Raw genomic sequence first — 23,807 nt, 5'->3', positions numbered from 1 at the left:
ACATATTGAAACAACATATTTGGGGTCAATATCTTTGTTTTTACAATATCTTCTTACCCCAAAGATATTGGTTAGCATATTCTAAAATAGGAAATTTTTCTCCATTTTACAAAGAAAACTAACAATCTACTAATCGTAATCTGTCAATTACCAAACACTCAAATCAATTCTGCTAATTATAATATGCTAGTCAAACCTTCTGATAAAATCTGCCATTTATAGGCACTGTTTGGTAAATGACATATTGACCAAATTTCAGCATATTGGAGAGGTTTAGCATGTTTGACTTACGAATATGCTATTTAGAGCGTTTGGTTAATGACATATTATTGAAATAAAGATATTGGGGTCCAATATGCTATTTTGCAATATCTTTCGCTTCCTACTAAAGATATTAGGTTAGCGGATTAGAAAGAAAAAATATTGTCTTATTTACCCCCTTAAAAAATACTAACCTTCCTTTTATATATTTAATAAATAATTTATTCATATCCTTATTTGTCATTTTACAAAGAATCTAAACAATCTGCTAATCTAAAATCACAATTACCAAACACCTCTAAAACAATTCTGCTAAATAAATCTGCTAGTCAAACCCGCTAAATCATTATGCTAGTCAAATCTGCTCTCTAAATTTGCTTCTGCTAATATTAATCCGTTGTTTACCAAACCGGGTCTGCTTTTACAATCTGCTTATGCTGAAATTAATCCGCTGTTTACCAAACGGGGTCTATCTGTCTATCGTATTAAAATAAAACACTCGCTAAAGCAAGACACTAATCAGTAATCGTTTCAATGCAATCCCTGATAAATGATTGTACAGAGTTTTATCCCACGAAAAAGGAACTTAATTTGCGAAACCACACTCCATATCTGTGCTGAAGAATCAACAGGTCAGACAATCTCACACTCCCTCCCTCTCCCAGTCCCTCTCCTTATCTTCTCAAGCTTTTGTTTAAAAAATTCCCTTGGATCTCAGTTATTTGTCTAACTTCGATTAAAATATCATTTAAAAGCGTAAATAAAAGTAAACAAATGACTCGAACGGAGGAAAAAATAAACAAATGATTAGGACAGATGAAATACTAGGGTAATCTCTTATATATACCCCAATCAACCATCTTTCTTTTTCTTGGGTTGTTGTTTTTTGTTACCAAACACTTTGTTATTTTTTTTTTTTTTTTTGATAAGTTAAGAAAACTAGGTCGATCCTCTCTAGGTAGTACCAACTTACACTTTGTTATTTTGGTTGATGATGTAGTCATTATTGCAGTTTAGTATCTGGGTTGGATTAATTTTTTGGTTGTCTCTCTGCAAATGCAACCTCGGAGTTCATCATCAGTAACTGCTTGGATTTCTGACATATTTGCATGCATGGGGTGAGTCATTCTTCCCTTTCCCATGTTATTTTGCAGTTTTTTTATATAAATTTGATGAAAGTTTGGATTTTTTAATGGTCAATTGGTTGGTGGCCCATTTGTTGTGCATCTTTGATTGTTCGTTTTCTTATGCATCTTGTTCTTGTTTAGATGCTAACTGCTAAGTGGATTAATTGATATATTATGTATAATAATTGAAACTTTCTTGGTGTTTTCCATGAGCTATTGTTTTGTATTTATTGTTATATAACCACTTGAGGTCCATGTTAACCAAACTGAAATTCATCTGGGGGACGAGGGCTTTGCTATATTGTTCTACTTTACCGTAGTTAGTATGTTTCGCTTAAGCGGTACTTCAGGATACAGTGTGTAAGTCTATTTGTGTGCCCTTCTGTTGAAATTTGAAGGCATTTTAAGGGTTAGCGAAGTTTGTTTGTTCTTTGGGTAAGAATCTAGCATTTTGAGAAAGCTTTTGACTTGTGAAGACGAGCAAAGGGGAGACTTTTCTTTTAACCTTACTTTTTCTAGAACTCTTGAGATGTTTGATTCTTTTACCCTTTGTTTCACAATGAGGGCATTTGTAGGAAAGTGGAGGGAAGGGATTAGAAAAGGCGATAATTTCCTTTTTTGGTTAGCCAAATCGAGGAGGAAGAATGGATCCCTCCCATTCTCTTCCTCTATTGCCCCCTCCCATTTTCTTTCCTTGCCTCCCTTTCCATTCCCTCTTTCCTCCTCCCTCCCCTCCCTTTTCCTCTATTTTTTTTATCCAAAAATAGGATAAGTGTGTTATAGATACATCGACCTTACTCTCCTATACTCTCCTATAAACGGAAGCCTCTAGGGCATTGGATTGTTGTTGTGTGAATTTGTCATGACGCAAATATGAGTTCAAGATGTTTTTTGGTGATTGAACTTGATAGTTGTATGTCTAGAACGCCATCCTACTCGATTTTGTGCTTTACTTTGTTTAATTTGCCATTCTCACTCTTTTGATAATGGAGAAGATTAGAGATAAAGGTTAAGGCCCTTTTCAGTGTAAGAGTAACTTTTAATTGAGGAAACAGTATAGGGAATTCTTCACCTTTCTGAAATGTTTTAATTTTCTTGGAGTGCTTCTCTATCATATTTTGAGTTAGCAGCCCTGTAAATGCTATTCTGGACTTTGTTTTTCATTTTCGGTCACACGAACACAGACTCGTTGTATTACAATACACTAAATACAGGGGTAAGGATGTGTATATTCAATTCCCTTACCTTGCCTTAGCCGGGAGCCTTTTAAATTATTTGGGCTTCGGAAACTATCTTAGACTCCTTCTCTTGTATATTTTTGTGTACATTTGCTGACCTTACAGCTTACCACTAGCCATATCAGCAGATTTCTTTTCCGGTTACCCTCTGTAGCTCTCCCCCAAGCACCTCCTCAAATCGAAAAGGACGAAAATACAAACACATTTAACTGCCTAACTTCACTATTGCTTATATGTGCAATACTATCCATATACCAGGTACGTAAGGCTCAAGTCATGTTTACCTTAAGCAGATGTCTCCATGCTATCAAATCATTATGGATGCTTAAGATGATTTGGAGCCGTCCATGTAGTTCAATTGTTACACTAGTAATAAGAGCTTTCTGAGCTTGATTGTACCTGATGGAGAGATTGAACAAGGTTTTTACATAATCAGGAACGTAGAAGGATTTAGTGGGTCAATAATTTCTGTGATTCATTGTATTCTTACTGTCATTTTCGTCGTGTCGTGTACTTTTTTGCTGAACACCTATATATTTCTTGTTTGTGTAGTTGCAAACTGGGTCCTTATGGTAGTATTCATAAACTGAGACAAAAAAATTTGGGATTAGATTGGTACTAATCTTTTCCAACTGCTTGATTTCTAACAGAGCAGAGGTTGTCTTGCATGCTGTATAAAGCCACTTCTGATAATTTCTGTGGATAAACCTGAAAAAGATCAAAAAATTCAAGGACATGGCATAACGAAAAAGAGCTTGTTAGAGGATATTTCGAGCACTAGCACATATGAAATGGAAAATAGCGGAATTCAATCGCAGAGAAGTAATTCATCAATGAGCATATCCAACCTGAATCAAGATCCCCATTCTGTTTGTGGAAGCCCGAGCAATCCAAGTGACTTTGTAAATCATGGTAATTCATCGATCCCCTGTATTTGGTTCTTAGTCAAATAATGTTGGTGAGATTGTTATTCATAGACTCCCATCATGGAAGTAAATCTCAGTTTGAGACTTGATTTCGGAATTGGTCATCGCAGTCTACTCTTAAAGTTTCGTGTCATCAATGTGGCCAATACTGTCTTAAAAAGGAGTCCTCTTAACTTGAAAAGCTTATTTAATTAGTCATGCTCGAGATTCGATACCCTGTCTTCTGTATTAAACTCCATAAAAGATGAAGTTTATCTTGCAATGGTTTGTTATTTGATCATGTTGCATACTGTAATGTCAATTTGAATGCCCGTTTCTAGACTGTTAACATTTCCAAAATTATGTTTATCTCGCCTAAGCTTTTTCGCCAACGCCAAGATGCTCGTTGTGCAAAGGGCTTTAAGGAATGCTCCTAGCTCTCTTTCAAAGAAGGGAGAATTGTCCATGATCTTATTTACCTACTAAGTCCACTGTTCAGTTAAAGCAAAAACAATATGTTGGATACTTGGATGCAGGCCTTCTTCTATGGAACCAAGCACGACAACAGTGGGTTGGAGATCGAAAAGGTCGTAGTCGGAGCAAAACACGGGAACCCAAATTAAGGTTTGTGAATCTGAGGTTTTTATTGGTGCAACTCTTAATATCATTGATCTTATATGTAATTCGAAACCCTAGAACTAGGAGCCTATATGTCAATCCGACCATATAATTTGGCAGTCTGTATTTGCTTATAGAACGAAATTTTAAGAGTTAATGTAAGTGGGGTTGACATTCAGTGGGTCTTTTATAACCAAATAGGTAAAAAATTTACTGAAGCTCGCATGTTATATTATACAATAAATTCCTAAACACGTAGACTTTTGAGACCTCACCCCCTATAATATCGCTTCCCCCTGTTGACATCTTTTGTAATTGAATTGCTTTTACAGCCTTTTGATTAATGTCGGACTTCTTGCCAACATAGTTAATCAGAGACAAAACTGCCTTTTATGTGAATAAAACTTGCCTAAAATCAAAATGTAAGCGACCTAAAATAGGAAAAAAATTAACTACCTATTGGAATTGAGGGTGTAGTATATTGTTATGTTGGTTCTATTGGGTGTTTGTTTCATTATCTTATTTGTCTTGATCATTTTTATTTTTTTGCAGTTGGAATGCTACATACGAGAGTCTACTTGGGACGAACAGGCCCTTTCCACAACCCATTCCTTTGCCTGTAAGTATTACAGGGCATAAATCTGCTTGTAATTAATTGTTCAGATGTTTTGGACCTTTATAAGTTATATTCTTATAGTAGTTGTAATTGTTTAGATGCTCTTCTTTCATTGTTTGACAGGAAATGGTAGATTTTCTTGTTGATGTTTGGGAAGAAGAAGGCTTGTATGATTGAACATGTCGAATTCTGTTTAAAAGATTCATTCAGGAAAGCCATTTAGACTATATGAACACTAGCTGTCTTCATTTTTTTCTACTTAGATGCTGTCAGGAAAATCATTTTGAGTACTGCAAACGGCCAAAGTGATTTAGGCTTTGAGCCGATAATTTTTGTCTTTAATAGAGTTTCCATGGTGTACTATATGGTCGAGGCTGAAATCTCCTTATGAGAACATGCATTTGAACCCTTGGAGATGGACTGCTGATCATCTTCTTTTGAACAATTGAGATCGCGGTTTGGCGCCATGTGGTGCGTTGTGGCACGTTTGGCTTTTGACCCATTCCTCTAGCTTGTTTCGACATCTGATCTACAAATGAAGCCTAAGCTACTACACAGAACCTCTGTCTCTCTTATGGTTGTAAGATCAGGTTGCTCAAATCTGTTATTTTGGAAAAAAAAATTGATGTGTAGTCCAAAAAATTAAAACTGAAAGAAGGGCTTTGGTGTTAAAGAAATCCTTTGCTGGAATTAACCAACAATATGATGCGGGATTTGAAATCTACATATAAGCAAAGGCGATATTTGATCAGTGTACTTAAAACTACTCAAACAAGGAATATCATCTTTGAGCTGAATGTTACGCTTAAAAGCCGTTTATTCCAGGCTTGGGAAAAATGTTGTTCCTGTTGTGGGTGAGCCTTCCTTCACCATGGGTTTAAAATTGGAAATTTCACTATGCAGCAGGATACATTTATTTCAGACCGATGGGAGAGCATAAGGCTTGCTATAGATGGGGATTGTCATTGCAAACAAGTGTATTCTTTGTTTATATCATTATATGTTCCTGAAACTCCAGGCCAATTATTCTTCGTTGCCGCCTCCTCTGCACAGACCGACATGCTCACTACTAGCTACTTGCTGCTATCCGTCATCTGGATAGAGCTAGCGCGCACTATCAGTATTTTCCAGAAATCCCAGAATGCTTCTATGAACACCCCTCTACACTTAGTATAAGCTTCCTTTTTTTTTTTCTATTAAATGGAAATTTCAGCACTCAACGATGAATGGCATTCACATTGCTGAATATATATAGATAAATTTATTCGAGTCCCTAGCCCAGATAAGATTTTGTTTGTGGCATTATGCTTTGTAATTCTCTTTGGATATCTTTGGAGAAATTGAGAGGGCTTTGCATACAATGTTTCCGTATCCGGGAAAATATATTTAACAGCATACCGAATAACATAAACAAATAATTAACATTTGAAGTAACGTAAAGATATTAAAACATTAGTTTTATAACAAACTACTGGTATACTAAAGTTCATCAATCTAATATTACCCATATAAGCTACTTTCTGGTATTATCATAAACTAAACAACTTCAGTCATCTCAAAATTTACCCACAACCAAATCAATCCCTGATCAGTCATCACACAGCTTAGAGAGCGCAAATGACCATCAAGTCATTAACGACTTGACTGGTAACTCCAAAAAAACGAAAGAAACCCTTACAGAAATATGGACAAAGCGACTTTTGTATTCATGATTGGCAATTGGTCTACGCTTTGCGCAGGCCAAAGAATCCCATAGCCTACCCTTCCGTGCTCTAATGGATATCACCGACAAAAGATTTATTCTTGGTTCCATAGTGAGCTTCATCATGATCGGAAGGAGGACCGCCATCCGCAACATGGACAATAGGCACAGATCCCAACTCAGAAACTTGGTCTTGAATTTCTTCGTTGTCAAGGCGTGCAATAGAAGCAGCTGATGTGGCATCAGGACTGGTTTTGGAGAGTCTGGTCTTCTCAGAAGGGAGCCTAGGGAGGGACTGTCTCTGGGGGCGTTTAGATTGGGTTGACCCAGGTCCTTGATCAGGGTTCTGCTGGGAGGCTACCTTCACATCTAGGCTCAGTCTTGCTGGCCGATGGCCTTGATCACCATTTACTTCCACTGAGGATGACTTCTTTCTCCCTAGCTTAGGTGATCTAGGACGTGTGACTTGCATCTGTGTTAAGAGACTTGCAATATTAGAAAAGGAGAATCAATTTCAGCATTTATTTATGCAATACCATTAAGAAAAAAAATACAAAAAAGAAAATAAGATTTCTACTACAGAGGAACAAGTACCAAAATAATTTAAAGAGGCCATTTTATCTGGCACCATTTAATCTCAACTCCCACAACTCTAACATGACCATGTCAACGACATAGCCAGTGTCTTGAACTCCCCCGGAGGGATAGGAAGTATAGCTTGTGATTTAAAGGGTGACCCAAACGAAAGTTGTGTCGAGGATTGAACTGGCCTCAGCAGGGAAAAAATGTCAAGAGTTCAAAGAAAGTGACACTCATCCAATAATAGGAAGTAATTCCGTTGTTTGGTTAGTAAAAGAGAAAATGAATCCCTCCTTTTCCCTCCTACACTCCAAATTAAAATCTCGCCCACAAAGGAGAGTTGGGAAAACTCGCTCCCTCCTTTCCCCCTCCCCTCCCTTTCCCTTCCCTCCTGCCCCCGACCTCCCTCTCCCTCCGATTTTAGTATTCAACCACACACTAAAGCTTCACATGTATAGCAGGCTCTTCTTTTTCTAAATTTTAATAGTAGCTAGGTTGCATAAGAAAATCCTGTTCAGCAAATACAATTAGAAGGGGATACCCAGCCCACAAGGGTATCGGGAATGAACACTCACATTTTTTTAAGCAATCAAAGTCGAATGGCCAGTTCTTGAAGAAGCAACAGATGGTAAAATGAAATTATACCTTCTTTAATTCCACTTTAAGAAGTGGCGGTTCCTGATTAAAGTTGGGCATTGGTTTTGCTTTGAAGTTCAAGCTTTTTCGTAGCATCTTGATTTCAGCTTCCTGACTTTCCTGCACATATGAACAAGATTTAGTGTGTTATTTCAAACGCCAGCCCGCCTTAGAGCAGTGAATCATAGCTTCAGACAATGCATTACTTTGTACTTAGCTTGCTGGTTATTTTTCTCTATTTCTTGAGCATGAATTCTTTCCTCGAGTTTCGTATAGAACTGTACAAGAGGACAACATTTCAACAGTAATCAGCCGAATCACGAGAAGAGTGATAATCCACAAGAAATAAGAGGAAGACAGACCTCTTTTCTTTTCTCAGCACGTTCAAGACATCTAAAACTGATATCATAAGCTGGTAGTTTACCCATCTTATGAGACTTGGCATTGGCTGAAGTGACGCTTCTGCAAAGTACTTAAGGAAAATGTGGTACACCGAGCTGGAGACAGACTAGAATAAAAATATAATAAGATACCTAATAAACTCGACCTTCGTTAATTTTTGGCTGTTTAAGCTTGACAAAAGAGATTGAGAAAAAGGTGAAAAATAATCCCGGTGTACAACTGTTTCCATTTCTATTAGAGCCAATGACACACAATTCTTTGGTCTGGACGATGATAAAAAGCATTATTTTCTACTGTTAGGTGGCAGGCACTCTTAGTACAATTAACGACTCAACTTTCACAATGGATCACCCATAAACAAACTCTCCATATTATCGACACAAAGCCAAGGTTGTGTACACCTGCCCCTTAACCGGCCTCGTGCAAGAAACAGTATTGTTGGTTCTACTTAGAAAGGATACTCAACAGATTCACCATGTTCCTCAGTTTTACTTGCATATCCTTTATGTACGGATTTCAGTGTTGACTTTTCTCTGCAGTGAAACAGTCTTATGTTATAGCTACAGAAAAACTAATTTAAGCCCTATATCGTCAACTTGGAACGAGAATGATGTTCTTCCATACCATCAACTTAAAACGAGAATGATGTTCTTCCACTCAATGTTGTGGTGCAGGTGCTAAATTAAATTCACAAAAACAAACGCTATGTGACACAATATATAGCAACTTCATTGAAGAGGGAAATAGAAAGAACATACATATTGCCTTCGGACTGCACCAAGTAACCAGAGCTAGACAGAATTTCAGACTTGGGCAACTGCATGTTCACGGAGAGAAATCTCTAGTGTCACAAAAGTACAATTGCAGCTCAATAAAGACGCAAAAGAATTGATATTTCAAACTAGGTAAAAAGAAGATATAAAAGACATGGTCAAGTATAACTGCCACAACTACCTTATCTTTGCGTGTATTATTTGTTGCACGTGTCAGTTTTGTGTTCTTCGAGTCCTTCCTCAGATCACTATTAGTGGCATGATGATCATTCAAAGTTTTATTTTTCAAAATTGGCTGTTTAGGCCCTTTATTTGCAGCTAGAGTACCATTCAAAGTTCCCATGGTTTTTATAGCATTGCAGGTCTTTTTAACTGAAGTCCGAGCAGCATTTATCGAAAGTTTCTCGCTTTCACCCTTGACTTGAATCTTTTGGGGCTTGGATTCCTTAGTTTCCACTTCCTACAAGAAACAGCGGTTACCAGGCTGTTTGACATACTAGATTTAAACTTAAGACAAACAATTGACCCCCAGGAAGGAGATAAATACCGCTGAAGCATTAGGGACACTGATTTCCACATGAGCACCAGTCAGCCCATCCTCATCTTGACAAGCAGGTGCAACCATCCTATCACCATTTGAGTCGCCAAAAGTTTCAGGACTAGCAACTGGATCTAGGCCTTCCATCGCCAAGCCATGATTTTCTTTAAGAAAACCATTCTGATTAACGTGACCGACATTTTTAGCATCCATGAGCAACTGCACGTTGACATTCAGTTAGTTTTGAACATTTCAAGGGGAATTACTAAACAGTGAGACCAGCGAAAAGGACACCCTAAATACACTACTATCAAACTGTATAGACCAGTTCTCAGTACCATGTCAGATCTATATATTACTCCCTCCGTCTCAGTCATTTATCTATGTTTGATTAAAATATTCCTACACAAAGAATATAAAAGGTAAACGAATGATTGAGACAAAGGGAGTAATATCCAGTCAGCAACTCACCACATGTAACACAAATTGAAGTTCAAATATGAATTGATGAGGGAATAAACTCATGGATAAGGCTACTAAGGTGTAGTTTGGTTTACCAAAATCACATGATTTATTTTTTACTAGGCATTGAGGAGCAATTTAATTACCTAGCTCCCCCTAGGTAATTGGAAACTCCTACAATTCAATTCCCGGATGCCAACTTAACAAATTTCGGGCAATTCATGTGTTTTGTAAAATCGTGGAAATTTAATTCGCGGATGGTAACCAAACGACACCTAGATATAACAAGATTACCACAATGTCTCAAGACCTCCCGCGAATAGCGAGGTAGAGGTGTTGGATGAAACCCATCTTATCCCTTAGCAACCGGGAGAATGTGTTTCCAATTACCCATAATGGAAACTGGGCAAGAATTGTACTAATACAACTTCAAACAGTTAAATCATCATCATTAAAATACAGTAAAAATAAATTACTTAGCAGACCTTCAAACACAATTTAAAATCAAACCCACAAATAATACAGGTGAAATAATGAAACATGGCCATTTTGTGAAAAATGAAAACTTAGTAAGAAAAAATGAACTTTCATATCATAAAAAAAGGTTGCATTGGATGACCTGGGTACTAAAGCAGCATTTTTGAGAGGTACCAACTTGATCTGAGTGAGATAGAATGAAATGGTTCTGATTAACGTTTGCTTCTTTTCTGCATTACTTTGATTGAGGCGATTGATTTAATTATTGTTTTGACTCAAAATGAGAGTAGAAATTCTTCAAAAAGGGGCAGTTTTTTTCACTTCAAGGGAGAGGACAGTATAGTGGTGGAAACTGGTAACAGAGAAGTGCGGTTTTCAGTTTTTCACAATTTTTTTTTTTTTTTTTTTTTTTTTTTTTTTTAATGACGAGGAGGTTGGATCCTCCCCGGATTTTTTCACAATTCATTTACACACGAGTACACCACTATTTTCGTCCAAATATTTTAAAATTTTCCAGAATTTTACATTTCTTTAGAATTAAAGACACGTCATTGGGTGAACTGACTTCCTACGAGTCTACCACAAAACGATTTCATAACGTTCCCACCTACACCGGTCAAATACAGACCGATTCGACCCGTTTTCCTAGGGTTAAGACCGAAAATTTTCACCAAATGACCCGTTTGACTCAAGTCCAAAATGACATGATATTTTAGGACAAAACTCGACGAAATGGATTGACTCATTGAGTGAAAGGTAAATCAAAATTATGCTAAAATATTAATATTTATATACTCCCTCCTATTCATTCATTTTGTCCCCCTTCTATTTTGCACAAAAATTAAGAAAATGATTTTGGACCACACAAAACACTCTATTCCACTCTACCCCACATGTAATTAAATTTGGACCACACAAAAGTTACCAAACAAGGAAAGAGGGACAAAAATCCGACTAGCTTCGATAAGGAAAGAGGGACAAAATGAATGAATAGGAGGGAGTATATTATATTTGAAAGAGAAAATCGTTGATTAAAGCCTTTTAAAAATCACTTTTTGAAAATTACAATCTTATATAATTTCTTTTGAAATTACATCCATAATATTACTTTTGATCGTAAATTACAATCAAAACATTAACTCCGGCTAGAAATTGATGCCAATTTGAATTTTTGTGACTTAAATTCATTTTTTAAGACCAAAATACCTCGTACCTTCAATCTAACCCACAAATAACCTTATACCTCCGGTGGTACAATAGCATCATACAACCAAGTTATATCTTATCGAGCTTATGTGTAATTTTTTTAAGTTTTCTTAAAATTAATTTTTTTATGTTTAAGTGAGTGAGTTCAGAAATTTTATGGTATAACTCGACTTCTTTAAAACAAAACTCAAAAACTTTATTATATATCTCGGGTTCTAGAGCATACAACTGGGTACAACTGGTTGTAGGATCTATTAACCGCAATCTAACCCCTTATTGTTCATCCCCAACTCCATTTTCTCAACAATATCACCTAATCTAATTCACCCCTTTTATTCAAATTATACCATAATCAATTTAATTGAATTCTAATTCTATTATTTCCATTTTCTTTTAAAATTAATTAGTGTTCTTCATCATCAAATTTCCCCAAACTAATTTTAGACATAAACCCTAAAATTCGATTCAATCAATTGAAAAACAATAAATTGGGGGGGACAATACCAAATTTGCAACGACAGTAGCAACAACAAAAAAATTGAAGATAAATGGGGATGAATCACAGTTGAAATTAGGGAAAAATTTGAGGAAATTTTGGGGAAAATTTTAGAGAATAAGGGTGAGGAAAATGAGAGGGTTTGGGGTGAAATGAGAGAGGTAAATGATTAGTAAAGTGAAAAGTTTTGGGTAAGTAGGCAAACAAATAGGCAAGGGTATATCAGTCATTTTTTGACAAAATTCATCGGAAACGTTGTCGTGGTGCAATTTTCAAAGAAAAGTGATATCATAGATGTAATTTTCAAAAAAAATTATATAAGGATGTAATTTTCAAAAAGTGGTTTTTATAAAGTTATAATCAATAATTTTCTCTATTTGAAATAATAGTTAATATATTATTATTTTTAATACTTAAAATTACAAATAATAAAACAAGGTTGTTAGGATCGAAATCCTACTTTAGATCGGAGATGGGGTTCGTAGGATCGGATCGCGGGATCGAAACGAGGATCGTAAGATCCTACAAATAGCTTGACTAAACAAGTTTTTGTAAAAATTTGTTATAATTTATGATATATAATATTAAAAGTTTATTTAATAACATAAAAATGTTTATACCTAGGGATGTCATTGGGGCGGGGCGGTGGTGGATATAGGATCCCCCGTACTCGTACTCACCAAGAAAAACTCGTACCCGTCCCCGTCCCACCACCCGTGGCGGGTACAAGTGTAATACCCCGTATTTTATATAATCGAGTAAACGGATATTATTATATATTAATTATTATGTATTTTATATTACTAATTGTGTCGGGATAATAGTTGAGTCGAGTTATTTGTTTAGTCGTGTTGATATCGTAAGACCGAGTTACTCGTAAACTTGTTGGGACGGGTTTAACTGAACGATAGCTTACCCATTTACCAATCACGTTACCCATGACCCATTTACCATCTAACTTGATCTTTACCCTAATTTTTAACCTAGTCTTACCCTAACCATACACACGCCTCCCTTCTTCACGCCTCCCTCCTTCACCAACACCAAAACTTCAGATTTCACGCATAGAGAGGGAGAGAGAATGGCCGTGAGTAGTGACCACGCAGCAAGGAAGAGCTAGGGAAGCTTGTCGACGTTCATAGGCGGCTATAGGTGGCCGTTATGGTGGCGGAAAGGTAAGCAGTTAACTCCCTTCCTCTGTTTCGTTTTTCTGTCAGGTTTTGTTGAGGGTTGTGCGTGTCTTGGTGAGGTTGCTGGTGGTTGTTGATGGGGTATTTGGGTAGTGGGGTATGTGACGAGTATAGTGGTAGTGGTTAGGGTGGTTTTGGGTGGTGGAAATGGCGGTAGGAGGGGTTGTCGACAGGGGTAGACACAGGGGGGTTTGGTTACGGTTTTCAGGCGAGTTTTAGAGGGGTAAGGTTTGGGTGGCACCACCGTGGACTAGGGGGAGGTCGAAACGGTGGTGCTGTGGTGTCTGTGTGCGTGGGTTGGCAGCGAGTTGGTGGTGGTTGTTTGGGCAGTGGTTAATTAATGGTTACGGTGGTGGCAGGTGGAGAACGAGGGGTGTTGGTGATGCGTGGTGGTGAACCAGGCCAAATGGCGGCCTTGGTTTGAACCGCCGGCGGCAGTCGACCCCAGTGGGGGTGGCCGTTGGTGGTTGGGTTGAAGTGGGGACCACGGCTGGTGGTTGACACGGCCTCGTGGTGGCCTGTGGTGGCGGGTGAGCGCGTGGGAAGGGGGTTGTGTGGATGACGGGCTGTTTTGGTTTTGAAGCGGGTTTTCGTAATTCAATCGTTATATTTCGTAAGGGGTCATATTCTTAATTAATTAATTAATCCCCGAGTCTTCTAAATAATTTATTTGAGTTAATTCCCGAGTACATTAAAATAAGTAGAGGCGGGTTTGAGTCGGGATTGTTGAGTTGTTCAATGTTTGATTCGGATTCTTTTAATTTTATAATTCATTTAATTATCATATTAATTATCCAATTTAATTTCCGAGTCAGTTAAATAATTCAAGTCGGGTTTTGAATCGGGTTTGTTGAAATAGAAAAATTACTATATCGGGAAAGTTTCCATTTTTAGGGAGTTCTATCATTAATAACCCTCTATCTTGGGAACGGGAATAGTGAAGTAATTGTTATCATTATTTATCTTTCAGAGAGCGATTTCGTGATGAAATATTATTGGGCATCTGTCCATTGGACTGCTTAACTGCTTAATTGGATTGCTGGCACTTTGAGGTAGGGAAATACACTTGTCTTATTATCGTCGTTGTTGAGTTGTGTTGACTTGATTCCTGGTTGTTGACTTACGTTATGATTTATATACGGGAAGTGATTGACTGAATTTATCGTATTGAGTATGATATCACAACATCGGGTAACTGGCATGACTTTGTGATTTATCAGTTCAGTGATTTATATACATATTGCATTGCATTAATTACTGTTGAGCATTTCATATGCATTGGAGTTGGAGGAGAATGTGGTGGTGACGATGTTGGGATACGATGTGATGTTGTGATAAGGCCCGGGCGGGTTCTGCGCAGACTTGCCCTGGTGTCCTCACCGCGGTGGCGGATCGGCTACGGTCGATATATATAGTCTACCGGGGATCGGTATGGCTGGGTTGTCCGGGGTATGAGATATGAGATATGAGTTGAGATGGAGATGGAGGTGACGGAGGAGCATGCATATCATATTTATTGTTTCGTTGTTTTCCCTACTCAACCTCGTGGTTGACCCTGTGTATTCGTGAACACCGTGATGAACCATAATGGGAGCAGATTTGACAGGTACTAAAGATTAGCTGACTTGGGAGCTATGGGACGCGTGAGGACTTGGCCAATCTACCTAGAAGTCTAGACCACATAGAAGATTTTATCACTTAAGTTATTTTTCCGTTGCGGGTTGTATTTATCTTATATTAAGTATTAGTTGGATAATTTGTAATAAACACGTAATCGTTAAGTTTTAATTTAAAGTACTTTGGTATTGTTGTACTTTGTTATTCACTACCTCGGGAAACCGAGATGGTAACAGTCCGGTTTATTAGGGAATGTCTTGCTAAAGGCTCCTTCATAAACCGGGGTGTTACAAAGTGGTATCAGAGCGAACGATCCTCAGGCCTAAACCAATGAACCCAATGAACGTAGGATGTGTCCAAGTAAAATGAACCCCGGGAATAAAGCGATAGGAGCTCACAGTGCGGTTAAGAAGGCGCCCTTAATACGTGCTCTTTTGCCCTCTCAGTTTTGAACCAGGTAACCCGAGAGAAATTGAGTGAATGGGTAGTTAGAAGGAAAACCTTGAATATAATCGAGTGGATGTACACCTTGAGACCCATATGTTCTAACCATTCTACAGGACAACGTTACGGTAAGTATTTTGTATGAATGGTGATGTGATCATATGATGTTGTGGAAATGAGAAATAAATCTTCGTGTTCAGATTGATAATCAATGAAGTGTTGGAATGTGGTAATCGTGAGTGTGAAAATAATTACGAAATTATGATATTTACCTAGGTGGATGTTGAATGATGTGCTGATAGTACTATTATGTCTAGTGATATGCGGTTATGTGATCCCAAAGCCATGCTAGTATAGTCTTGTGATAGTAATAAGAAACACTATTGAATTGCATGTTTCTAGTCATAGCAATCGTGATTAGATTTAAGGAGTAGATCGAGATGCAACGGGATTCTATGGGGTAGATGTTACGAAGGTATACAGTGTGAGATTTAAGTTAGGATGAGTTAGTATCGATAGTGTGGTTGTAAGAGCTTGGAACATAGTAGATGAATGACCTAGTGCTGAAACACGTTTGTTTGATTTTACTCCCTAATTGATCTTGCTGTCATTTCTTTTCTGTTAATCCCCTATGGATGAAAATTTTGTGAGAGATAGCCTCGTGAGTCAGTGTTCATTTGGCGTTGGTTTCATGCTTATATGATATACGGATTAGGATTAATAAATATTTTAGTGGGCTGTGGTCAGGAAGTTCCTGTGCAGTGATGTTTTGACCAATGATTTTGTAAAAATCCTCATTTAAATTGTATTGATAATTTTTGCATAATTCCAACTCCATCGATCAGAAGATTCGCATATGTTTTCAAAATGTTAAGCCACGAAAATTCTTGATGTTTCTATATTAAATGGTACGTTTTGCAAACTGACCCAAGTTTCGAACCAATTGCCGTCACATACTTATTTGGAACAACAGAGTTGTAAAATGCTTTAAAAAAAATGAAATTCTTGTGCTTTAGACATAATTCTTTTTCCCCTGTGTTTTTAACTCTCGGTATGTTATAAAAAGTAATCTAACTCAAGTATTCATTGGACGGTTATTTATTTGTGATTTTTGAAAGTTACAACGTGAATCATGACTTGTAAAATGTGCTTACTATGTGAGTTTTCATATAATTGTTTGGTTATTTCATGAGCCTTATTAATGTGATCTTATAATGTTTTATATGATGATAGTAGCACAAATGATCAGTAGTTATGTATCTTAACAGGCGATAAAAATTAAAGTCTAGTTGATAACATTGTTGGCATGATAGCGTGAGTAAAATTGGATAGCTTAAATTGATTCTTAATCAAGGGTGAAATTTTATACGAGTCCAGTTGTTGCATATTTTATGTATGTTTGGCATGTTGTAATATCTCTAGTATGTTCATCATATTTGCATGGTGGTCGGATATATATAAATATAAAACCATGTCCTCATATCTTGGTAAAGTTGATGGCGTTAAAAGTTAATTTGATTGTTCTAATATACTCGCATGAATAATTATAATAATTATGTCTAAATGTTTACACATGGATGATAGTAATGAGTATGTCCAAATGTTCACACATGTAGGATGCATCTAAGTTCTAATGTCTTTCATATGAGTTGTGTGCCAATAGTTATATTTATTACCTTCATCACATTAAATTATTTCAGTTGGACCTAAAACTATAACATGATAATAAACAATGTTGTTATTCCGTATTGAATATGTTCGTTATTATATTGTCATAAAATGCTAAAGTGATTCTTGCAATTGTATGGGTGTGATATAAAGGAAACTGTTTGATATAACATGACAATTGGCATATCTATATTCTCGAGTCGTTACTATCAATTATATTATAATAAAAATCGTCATGATAACTATGTTGGCAATTATAATGGGATAACTCTTTTGATGATTCACATGATATGCATTGGTTTAAATGATAGTCATTATAGTTACATTTAATTGAGCCTACGAGTTGCCTAATTATTCAATCATGCAAATCAGAGAAGTTGTTCAAGTTGCTAATCTTTTATCATAGCTAGTGTTCTACAAAGTATATGATGGCAAATGTATATGTTTAAACTATTTATACAATATCTCTTGTTTAGCTGAGAATGAATTATACTAAGTTGCTGGACACAATTGAATGATATGGTTGCTAAAATGTGAAACATAGGTGTGATATGGAAGTAATGTTGTCGTTGTCATAGATCATATGTAGTTACTTTTATTGGGAAACATGTTTTCAGAATTGATATCGTGCAAACAATTTTTATAATTTAAAGTATGAATTATGGGTATGTTGTTGATTGCTTAAATTCATCGACCTAATTCGTGACCTAAACCAGTGAGTGAGTAAAGGGTTGAATGGACGTGTCAATAAGATCCTGTGATTGTGATAGATAGTAGTGGCAGATCTATTTCTGTGATATGTTTACAAATGTGAGAAGTTCTTAAATTGTTTTGTTGATTTTGCTCTCGCTCGTTCATAGTCTATAATTGATCATCAAATTTGTTTAGTTGTGAAACCGTGTAAACCTTGGTTCCTTTCTTGTTGTTCTTTTAGTTGATGTTGTGTTTTTAAGTTAAGCATGAGCTAGTAATAAATGCTACTTGTTGACAATCAGTTAATTCCTTAATAAAACCTCGTTTCGACCTTAATGTTGATGCGCAATCTCTTATCATGTATTCTTTCCTGTCACATGTGGTTGATAATGATTTTGTTGTATAGGTATATGAAAATTGAAAAGAGGTTACGAGGACGTAACCATGTTTCTAGTCGGGTAGGATTGTAAAATCTTAATGTTTATGTTGCACTTGTTTGTAGATGGTAGTTTTGACCAAGTAGATGTTTCGTTGTGGGATATCTATGCAAATGAGTTCTATATGTTTTATTCATACTTCTGTTAGTTGGTTGATGTGTAAAAGAAGAGTGTAGTTAAACTATTGATATTGAGATTGAGATTGGCCACTGGTATTGAGTTGTGGGGCTTTTGTGCCGAGTTATGTTACGGTCCAGTGTGATCATGGTTATTGAGTTACTTGAGTTCGAGATCGGAATTTAGATGGAAGACGATGGTGTTCTCAGATGATTATGTAGTTGTTATACATTTGTGTTCTCAGGTAGTTATTAGTTGTAGTTAGTTGGGTTAAGTGTAGACGAGTTAAACTTCGGGACGAAGTTTATTTTTAGGAGGGCAGAATGTAACATTTCGTATTTGTTATGTTTAATTGATGTGTCAAAAGTGTGTGTTAATCGTATGTACGATATACGTACTTTTCGATGTTTATGTAGTCTAGTTGTGTGTTTGACTGTGTTAATCATACGGGATGCCTTTATATTCGGATGACATGTTTGGTGTGGGAGCGAACTTCGGGACGAAGTTCATTTTAAGAGGGGAAGACTGTAATACCCCGTATTTTATATAATCGAGTAAACGGATATTATTATATATTAATTATTATGTATTTTATATTACTAATTGTGTCGGGATAATAGTTGAGTCGAGTTATTTGTTTAGTCGTGTTGATATCGTAAGACCGAGTTACTCGTAAACTTGTTGGGACGGGTTTAACTGAACGATAGCTTACCCATTTACCAATCACGTTACCCATGACCCATTTACCATCTAACTTGATCTTTACCCTAATTTTTAACCTAGTCTTACCCTAACCATACACACGCCTCCCTTCTTCACGCCTCCCTCCTTCACCAACACCAAAACTTCAGATTTCACGCATAGAGAGGGAGAGAGAATGGCCGTGAGTAGTGACCACGCAGCAAGGAAGAGCTAGGGAAGCTTGTCGACGTTCATAGGCGGCTATAGGTGGCCGTTATGGTGGCGGAAAGGTAAGCAGTTAACTCCCTTCCTCTGTTTCGTTTTTCTGTCAGGTTTTGTTGAGGGTTGTGCGTGTCTTGGTGAGGTTGCTGGTGGTTGTTGATGGGGTATTTGGGTAGTGGGGTATGTGACGAGTATAGTGGTGGTGGTTAGGGTGGTTTTGGGTGGTGGAAATGGCGGTAGGAGGGGTTGTCGACGGGGGTAGACACGGGGGGGTTTGGTTACGGTTTTCAAAGCGAGTTTTAGAGGGGTAAGGTTTGGGTGGCACCACCGTGGACTAGGGGGAGGTCGAAACGGTGGTCTTTGTGGTGTCTGTGTGCGTGGGTTGGCAGCGAGTTGTGGTGGTTGTTTGGGCGGTGGTTAATTAATGGTTACGGTGGTGGCGGGTGGAGAACGAGGGGTGTTGGTGATGCGTGGTGGTGAACCAGGCCAAATGGCGGCCTTGGTTTGAACCGCCGGCGGCGGATCGACCCCGAGTGGGGGTGGCCGTTGGTGGTTGGGTTGAAGTGGGGACCACGGCTGGTGGTTGACACGGCCTCGTGGTGGCATGTGGTGGCGGGTGAGCGCGTGGGAAGGGGGTTGTGTGGATGACGGGCTGTTTTGGTTTTGAAGCGGGTTTTCGTAATTCAATCGTTATATTTCGTAAGGGGTCATATTCTTAATTAATTAATTAATCCCCGAGTCTTCTAAATAATTTATTTGAGTTAATTCCCGAGTACATTAAAATAAGTAGAGGCGGGTTTGAGTCGGGATTGTTGAGTTGTTCAATGTTTGATTCGGATTCTTTTAATTTTATAATTCATTTAATTATCATATTAATTATCCAATTTAATTTCCGAGTCAGTTAAATAATTCAAGTCGGGTTTTGAATCGGGTTTGTTGAAATAGAAAAATTACTATATCGGGAAAGTTTCCATTTTTAGGGAGTTCTATCATTAATAACCCTCTATCTTGGGAACGGGAATAGTGAAGTAATTGTTATCATTATTTATCTTTCAGAGAGCGATTTCGTGATGAAATATTATTGGGCATCTGTCCATTGGACTGCTTAACTGCTTAATTGGATTGCTGGCACTTTGAGGTAGGGAAATACACTTGTCTTATTATCGTCGTTGTTGAGTTGTGTTGACTTGATTCCTGGTTGTTGACTTACGTTATGATTTATATACGGGAAGTGATTGACTGAATTTATCGTATTGAGTATGATATCACAACATCGGGTAACTGGCATGACTTTGTGATTTATCAGTTCAGTGATTTATATACATATTGCATTGCATTAATTACTGTTGAGCATTTCATATGCATTGGAGTTGGAGGAGAATGTGGTGGTGACGATGTTGGGATACGATGTGATGTTGTGATAAGGCCCAGGCGGGTTCTGCAGGACTTGCCCTGGTGTCCTCAGCTGCGAGCTGGCAGATCGGCTACGGTCGATATATATAGTCTACCGGGGATCGGTATGGCTGGGTTGTCCGGGGTATGAGATATGAGATATGAGTTGAGATGGAGATGGAGGTGACGGAGGAGCATGCATATCATATTTATTGTTTCGTTGTTTTCCCTACTCAACCTCGTGGTTGACCCTGTGTATTCGTGAACACCTGTGATGAACCATAATGGGGAGCAGATTTGACAGGTACTAAAGATTAGCTGACTTGGGAGCTATGGGACGCGTGAGGACTTGGCCAATCTACCTAGAAGTCTAGACCACATAGAAGATTTTATCACTTAATTTATTTTTCCGCTGCGGGTTGTATTTATCTTATATTAAGTATTAGTTGGATAATTTGTAATAAACACGTAATCGTTAAGTTTTAATTTAAAGTACTTTGGTATTGTTGTACTTTGTTATTCACTACCTCGGGAAACCGAGATGGTAACAGTCCGGTTTATTAGGGAATGTCTTGCTAAAGGCTCCTTCATAAACCGGGGTGTTACAACAAGTTTTCAAAACCATCCTCGCCCCAACGGGTGGAAATATAAAACCGTACCCGCCCCGCTTATCCATTAACCCGCTACACTATGATTTTATTCCATAAATTTTTTCGCAAATGTTGATTTAATCATTATTAATTTCCATTTTTTTTGAATTTTTCTTTATAAGTTTAGTTTTTCACCAAAGAAGATAGTAAACAACTTTATAAAATAGCTATTATTTACATTATATCTTAATTATAACTAAATAAGATTTAAAAAATTGTCATAAGCGCACTAATTTTTTTAGCAATTGGCGGGTAGGCGGGTTTGAGGCGGGTAAGATGCAAAATCCATCCCCGCCCCATTACCCATGGCGGGTACAATTTTCATACCCGGACCCGCCCCACCACCCGCCAAAGCACTACCCATCCCCGCCCCAACTGGGGCGGATTCGGGGCGGTACCCACCTGTACCCGCCCCGCTGACATCCCTATTTATACCCATATTAAATATTACACATACCTTCAATTTAGAGTTGTAAGACCAAAGAAACAACAACCTCACAATATTAGAACACAAAAAAGCCTTTGTACGATCTTGAACGATCCTACCATCGATCCTACACGATCATATACGATCCTATGCGATCCTATGCGGTCTTGTATGATCTTTTACTAATCCTACCACCAAAACGATCCTACTACGATTTGAATCGTTTTCCACTTTTTGGGTCATAGGATCGTATCCGGATCGCAATTTTAATAACACTCAATTAAAAAATCAATTTTTTACAACTTTTAAACATTTAATAATAAAAAAAATTGTATTTTTATAATTATGTCAATTTAATTAATGTAAACATTGAATATGATTAAAATATTTATTTTAAATATGTTATTTTTTTGGAAAAAATATTTTTTGGATAAAAAATCGTAAAAAAAAGCGCTATAAACTACCTTTTGACCCCTAACCCGACCCGCATCCTGACCTGGCCTGTATAATATGACCCGAGACCCATTTGACAAGTTTATTCCAAATCGACAAAACTTTGCTTTTATAAACATTGTCATTGTAATTATTTGATAATTAAAAAAATGGCTAAGGAAGAAAGAAGAGCATGGTTGGCCGATCGACCGGCTGTGCGGCTAAATCTGGTAAACAGGTCAATTTCGGTTCGCGTTTGCAAGAATTTGGGTCGGCTTAATTATTTCGGATTCGAATGAGTTCATTCGGGTATTTGGTTAGACTTATTAAACGGGTCATTTGGATTGGGTCAATTTCTTATCAAGTTCTTTGGAGATAACGGTCATATGTGATAATAAACACTTGTCTAGAAATGTACCGTAAACTCGGAACCGCTTAAGTGGGTATGCACTCTACACGCCCGACCTACAAGACCACTATTATGAATATTAGAGATAATTCACTACTAAAGTAAGTTGGTAAAGTGACGGTCATTCTGACTAAAAAAACGCCATTTAATAAGGAAAACTAATGGAATTATGACGAAAAATCCGTGAGAATCCGTCAGATAGAATTGGTGCATTGAACAGTGTCAATGGCGCTAATACCGAGTAATAGGTTTCTGACGGAATATTCGTCAGAAAAGGTGTTTTACTGACAGAATAATCTGTCAGATAGCTCTTTCCTACTGATATCATAAAAGAGGATAAGTCACTGGCATTTGACGTTCGTCAAGAAAGTCAACAAAATATTGATTTCCTTAAGGAACCCATGAAAAGTGCGGACTTCTGACGGAAATTTCGTCAGGAAGTCAATATTTTGTTGACTATCCTGACGGAATTTCCGTAAATTTTTGTTTTCATATTCTGAAAATCCAACACTACCACCACCCTATCACTTTCTTTCCCCAATTCTATTTTACTTTTCCTAACCCTAACCCCCACAATCCGACAATCCACCACCCGATCACCGCATCACCACCGGCCGACCACTACACCAACCGCCACTGCCACCTCCGCCCTTCCTCTTCTCCTTTTCTTCTTTTACTTTCACTCACTCTATCTCCTTCCTCTTCTTCTTTTCTTATTTTATTTTCTTCTTTTCTTTCTCCCTCCGGCAGCCACTGCTGCCACCTCTGCCCCCACCGCTGGTGTATTAGGTGGTCCCACCTCCGACTCTGCTTTTCTTCTTGGTTTTCTTTTTATTTTTCTTTCCCTTCTCCTTTATTTTCTCTATGTTTTCTTTTTTTTATCTCCTTCCACCAGGAGCTGCCGCTGCTGCCACCTCCTTGTCGTCGTCGACTCTTCCGTCGCTGCCACCATCTCCTTTCTCCTTCTTCCTTTTCATTCTTTGTTTTTAATTAGGTATTCTTTATGTTGGAGTATGTGTCCTCAACAATAGTGCGATCACATGTTTAAATCTCATATTAAGAATACGAAAGGGATGATTCATTTAAATAGTCAACTGATCAACATTAATCGGTAACGATTGGCTTGCTAGAGTTTGACGTTACTGTCGTAGGACGGTGGTGGTTAGTTGATCCCTTAAGGTCACACCTAAAGGATGATGCCCTTATCAATAAAGTTAATTAGTTGTATTTTGATACAAGTTAATTAATTCCTTAAATATGAACAATTTATATTTATGAGAGGAAATATGTATCTTATTGTAATGTGATTAAATAAGATTCTATTTAATGAATTAATATGTTAATCCACTAAATTATGTTGAGGTTTTATAAATGTTTCGAGGTAGAGGTAAT

General features: G+C 37.4%; 2 protein-coding genes across 10 annotated transcripts; one reads left to right on the top strand and one right to left on the bottom strand.

Annotated features, from left to right (window-relative positions):
• The first annotated feature begins 777 nt into the window (after positions 1-777).
• LOC141606043 (uncharacterized) lies at positions 778-5,248 on the top strand. 4 transcript variants are annotated; one of them, XM_074425051.1, is made up of 6 exons: positions 778-893; positions 1,274-1,379; positions 3,277-3,538; positions 4,068-4,155; positions 4,702-4,768; positions 4,889-5,248. In XM_074425051.1, exons 2-6 carry the CDS (start codon positions 1,371-1,373, stop codon positions 4,940-4,942), a joined length of 480 nt encoding a protein of 159 aa, XP_074281152.1. In that variant the 5' UTR covers positions 778-893; positions 1,274-1,370; the 3' UTR covers positions 4,943-5,248. The 4 variants fall into 4 exon arrangements, with proteins under 4 accessions (XP_074281152.1, XP_074281135.1, XP_074281143.1 ...); XM_074425034.1 differs by having other exon boundaries at positions 779-893; positions 3,282-3,538; XM_074425042.1 differs by having other exon boundaries at positions 779-893; positions 1,262-1,379.
• Positions 5,249-6,139: 891 nt separating this feature from the next.
• Positions 6,140-10,725, bottom strand: LOC141606011 (uncharacterized). Of its 6 annotated transcripts, none has more exons than XM_074424997.1 (9): positions 10,477-10,725; positions 9,405-9,614; positions 9,036-9,317; positions 8,843-8,925; positions 8,546-8,617; positions 8,045-8,144; positions 7,889-7,960; positions 7,692-7,802; positions 6,140-6,939 (listed from the first exon to the last, which is right to left on the bottom strand). In XM_074424997.1, the coding sequence occupies exons 2-9, from the start codon at positions 9,606-9,608 to the stop codon at positions 6,538-6,540; spliced, it is 1,326 nt and encodes a 441-aa protein (XP_074281098.1). In that variant the 5' UTR covers positions 9,609-9,614; positions 10,477-10,725; the 3' UTR covers positions 6,140-6,537. The 6 variants fall into 6 exon arrangements, with proteins under 6 accessions (XP_074281098.1, XP_074281107.1, XP_074281116.1 ...); XM_074425006.1 differs by having other exon boundaries at positions 9,039-9,317; XM_074425015.1 differs by having other exon boundaries at positions 8,843-8,901; positions 9,039-9,317.
• Positions 10,726-23,807: the final 13,082 nt, after the last annotated feature.

Source organism: Silene latifolia, chromosome 1 (assembly GCF_048544455.1).
Source record: "Silene latifolia isolate original U9 population chromosome 1, ASM4854445v1, whole genome shotgun sequence".
Classification (NCBI taxonomy): Eukaryota; Viridiplantae; Streptophyta; class Magnoliopsida; order Caryophyllales; family Caryophyllaceae; genus Silene; species Silene latifolia.
The sequence above is the reverse complement of the archived record's forward strand: the minus strand, read 5'-3'. Positions and strand labels throughout refer to the sequence as shown.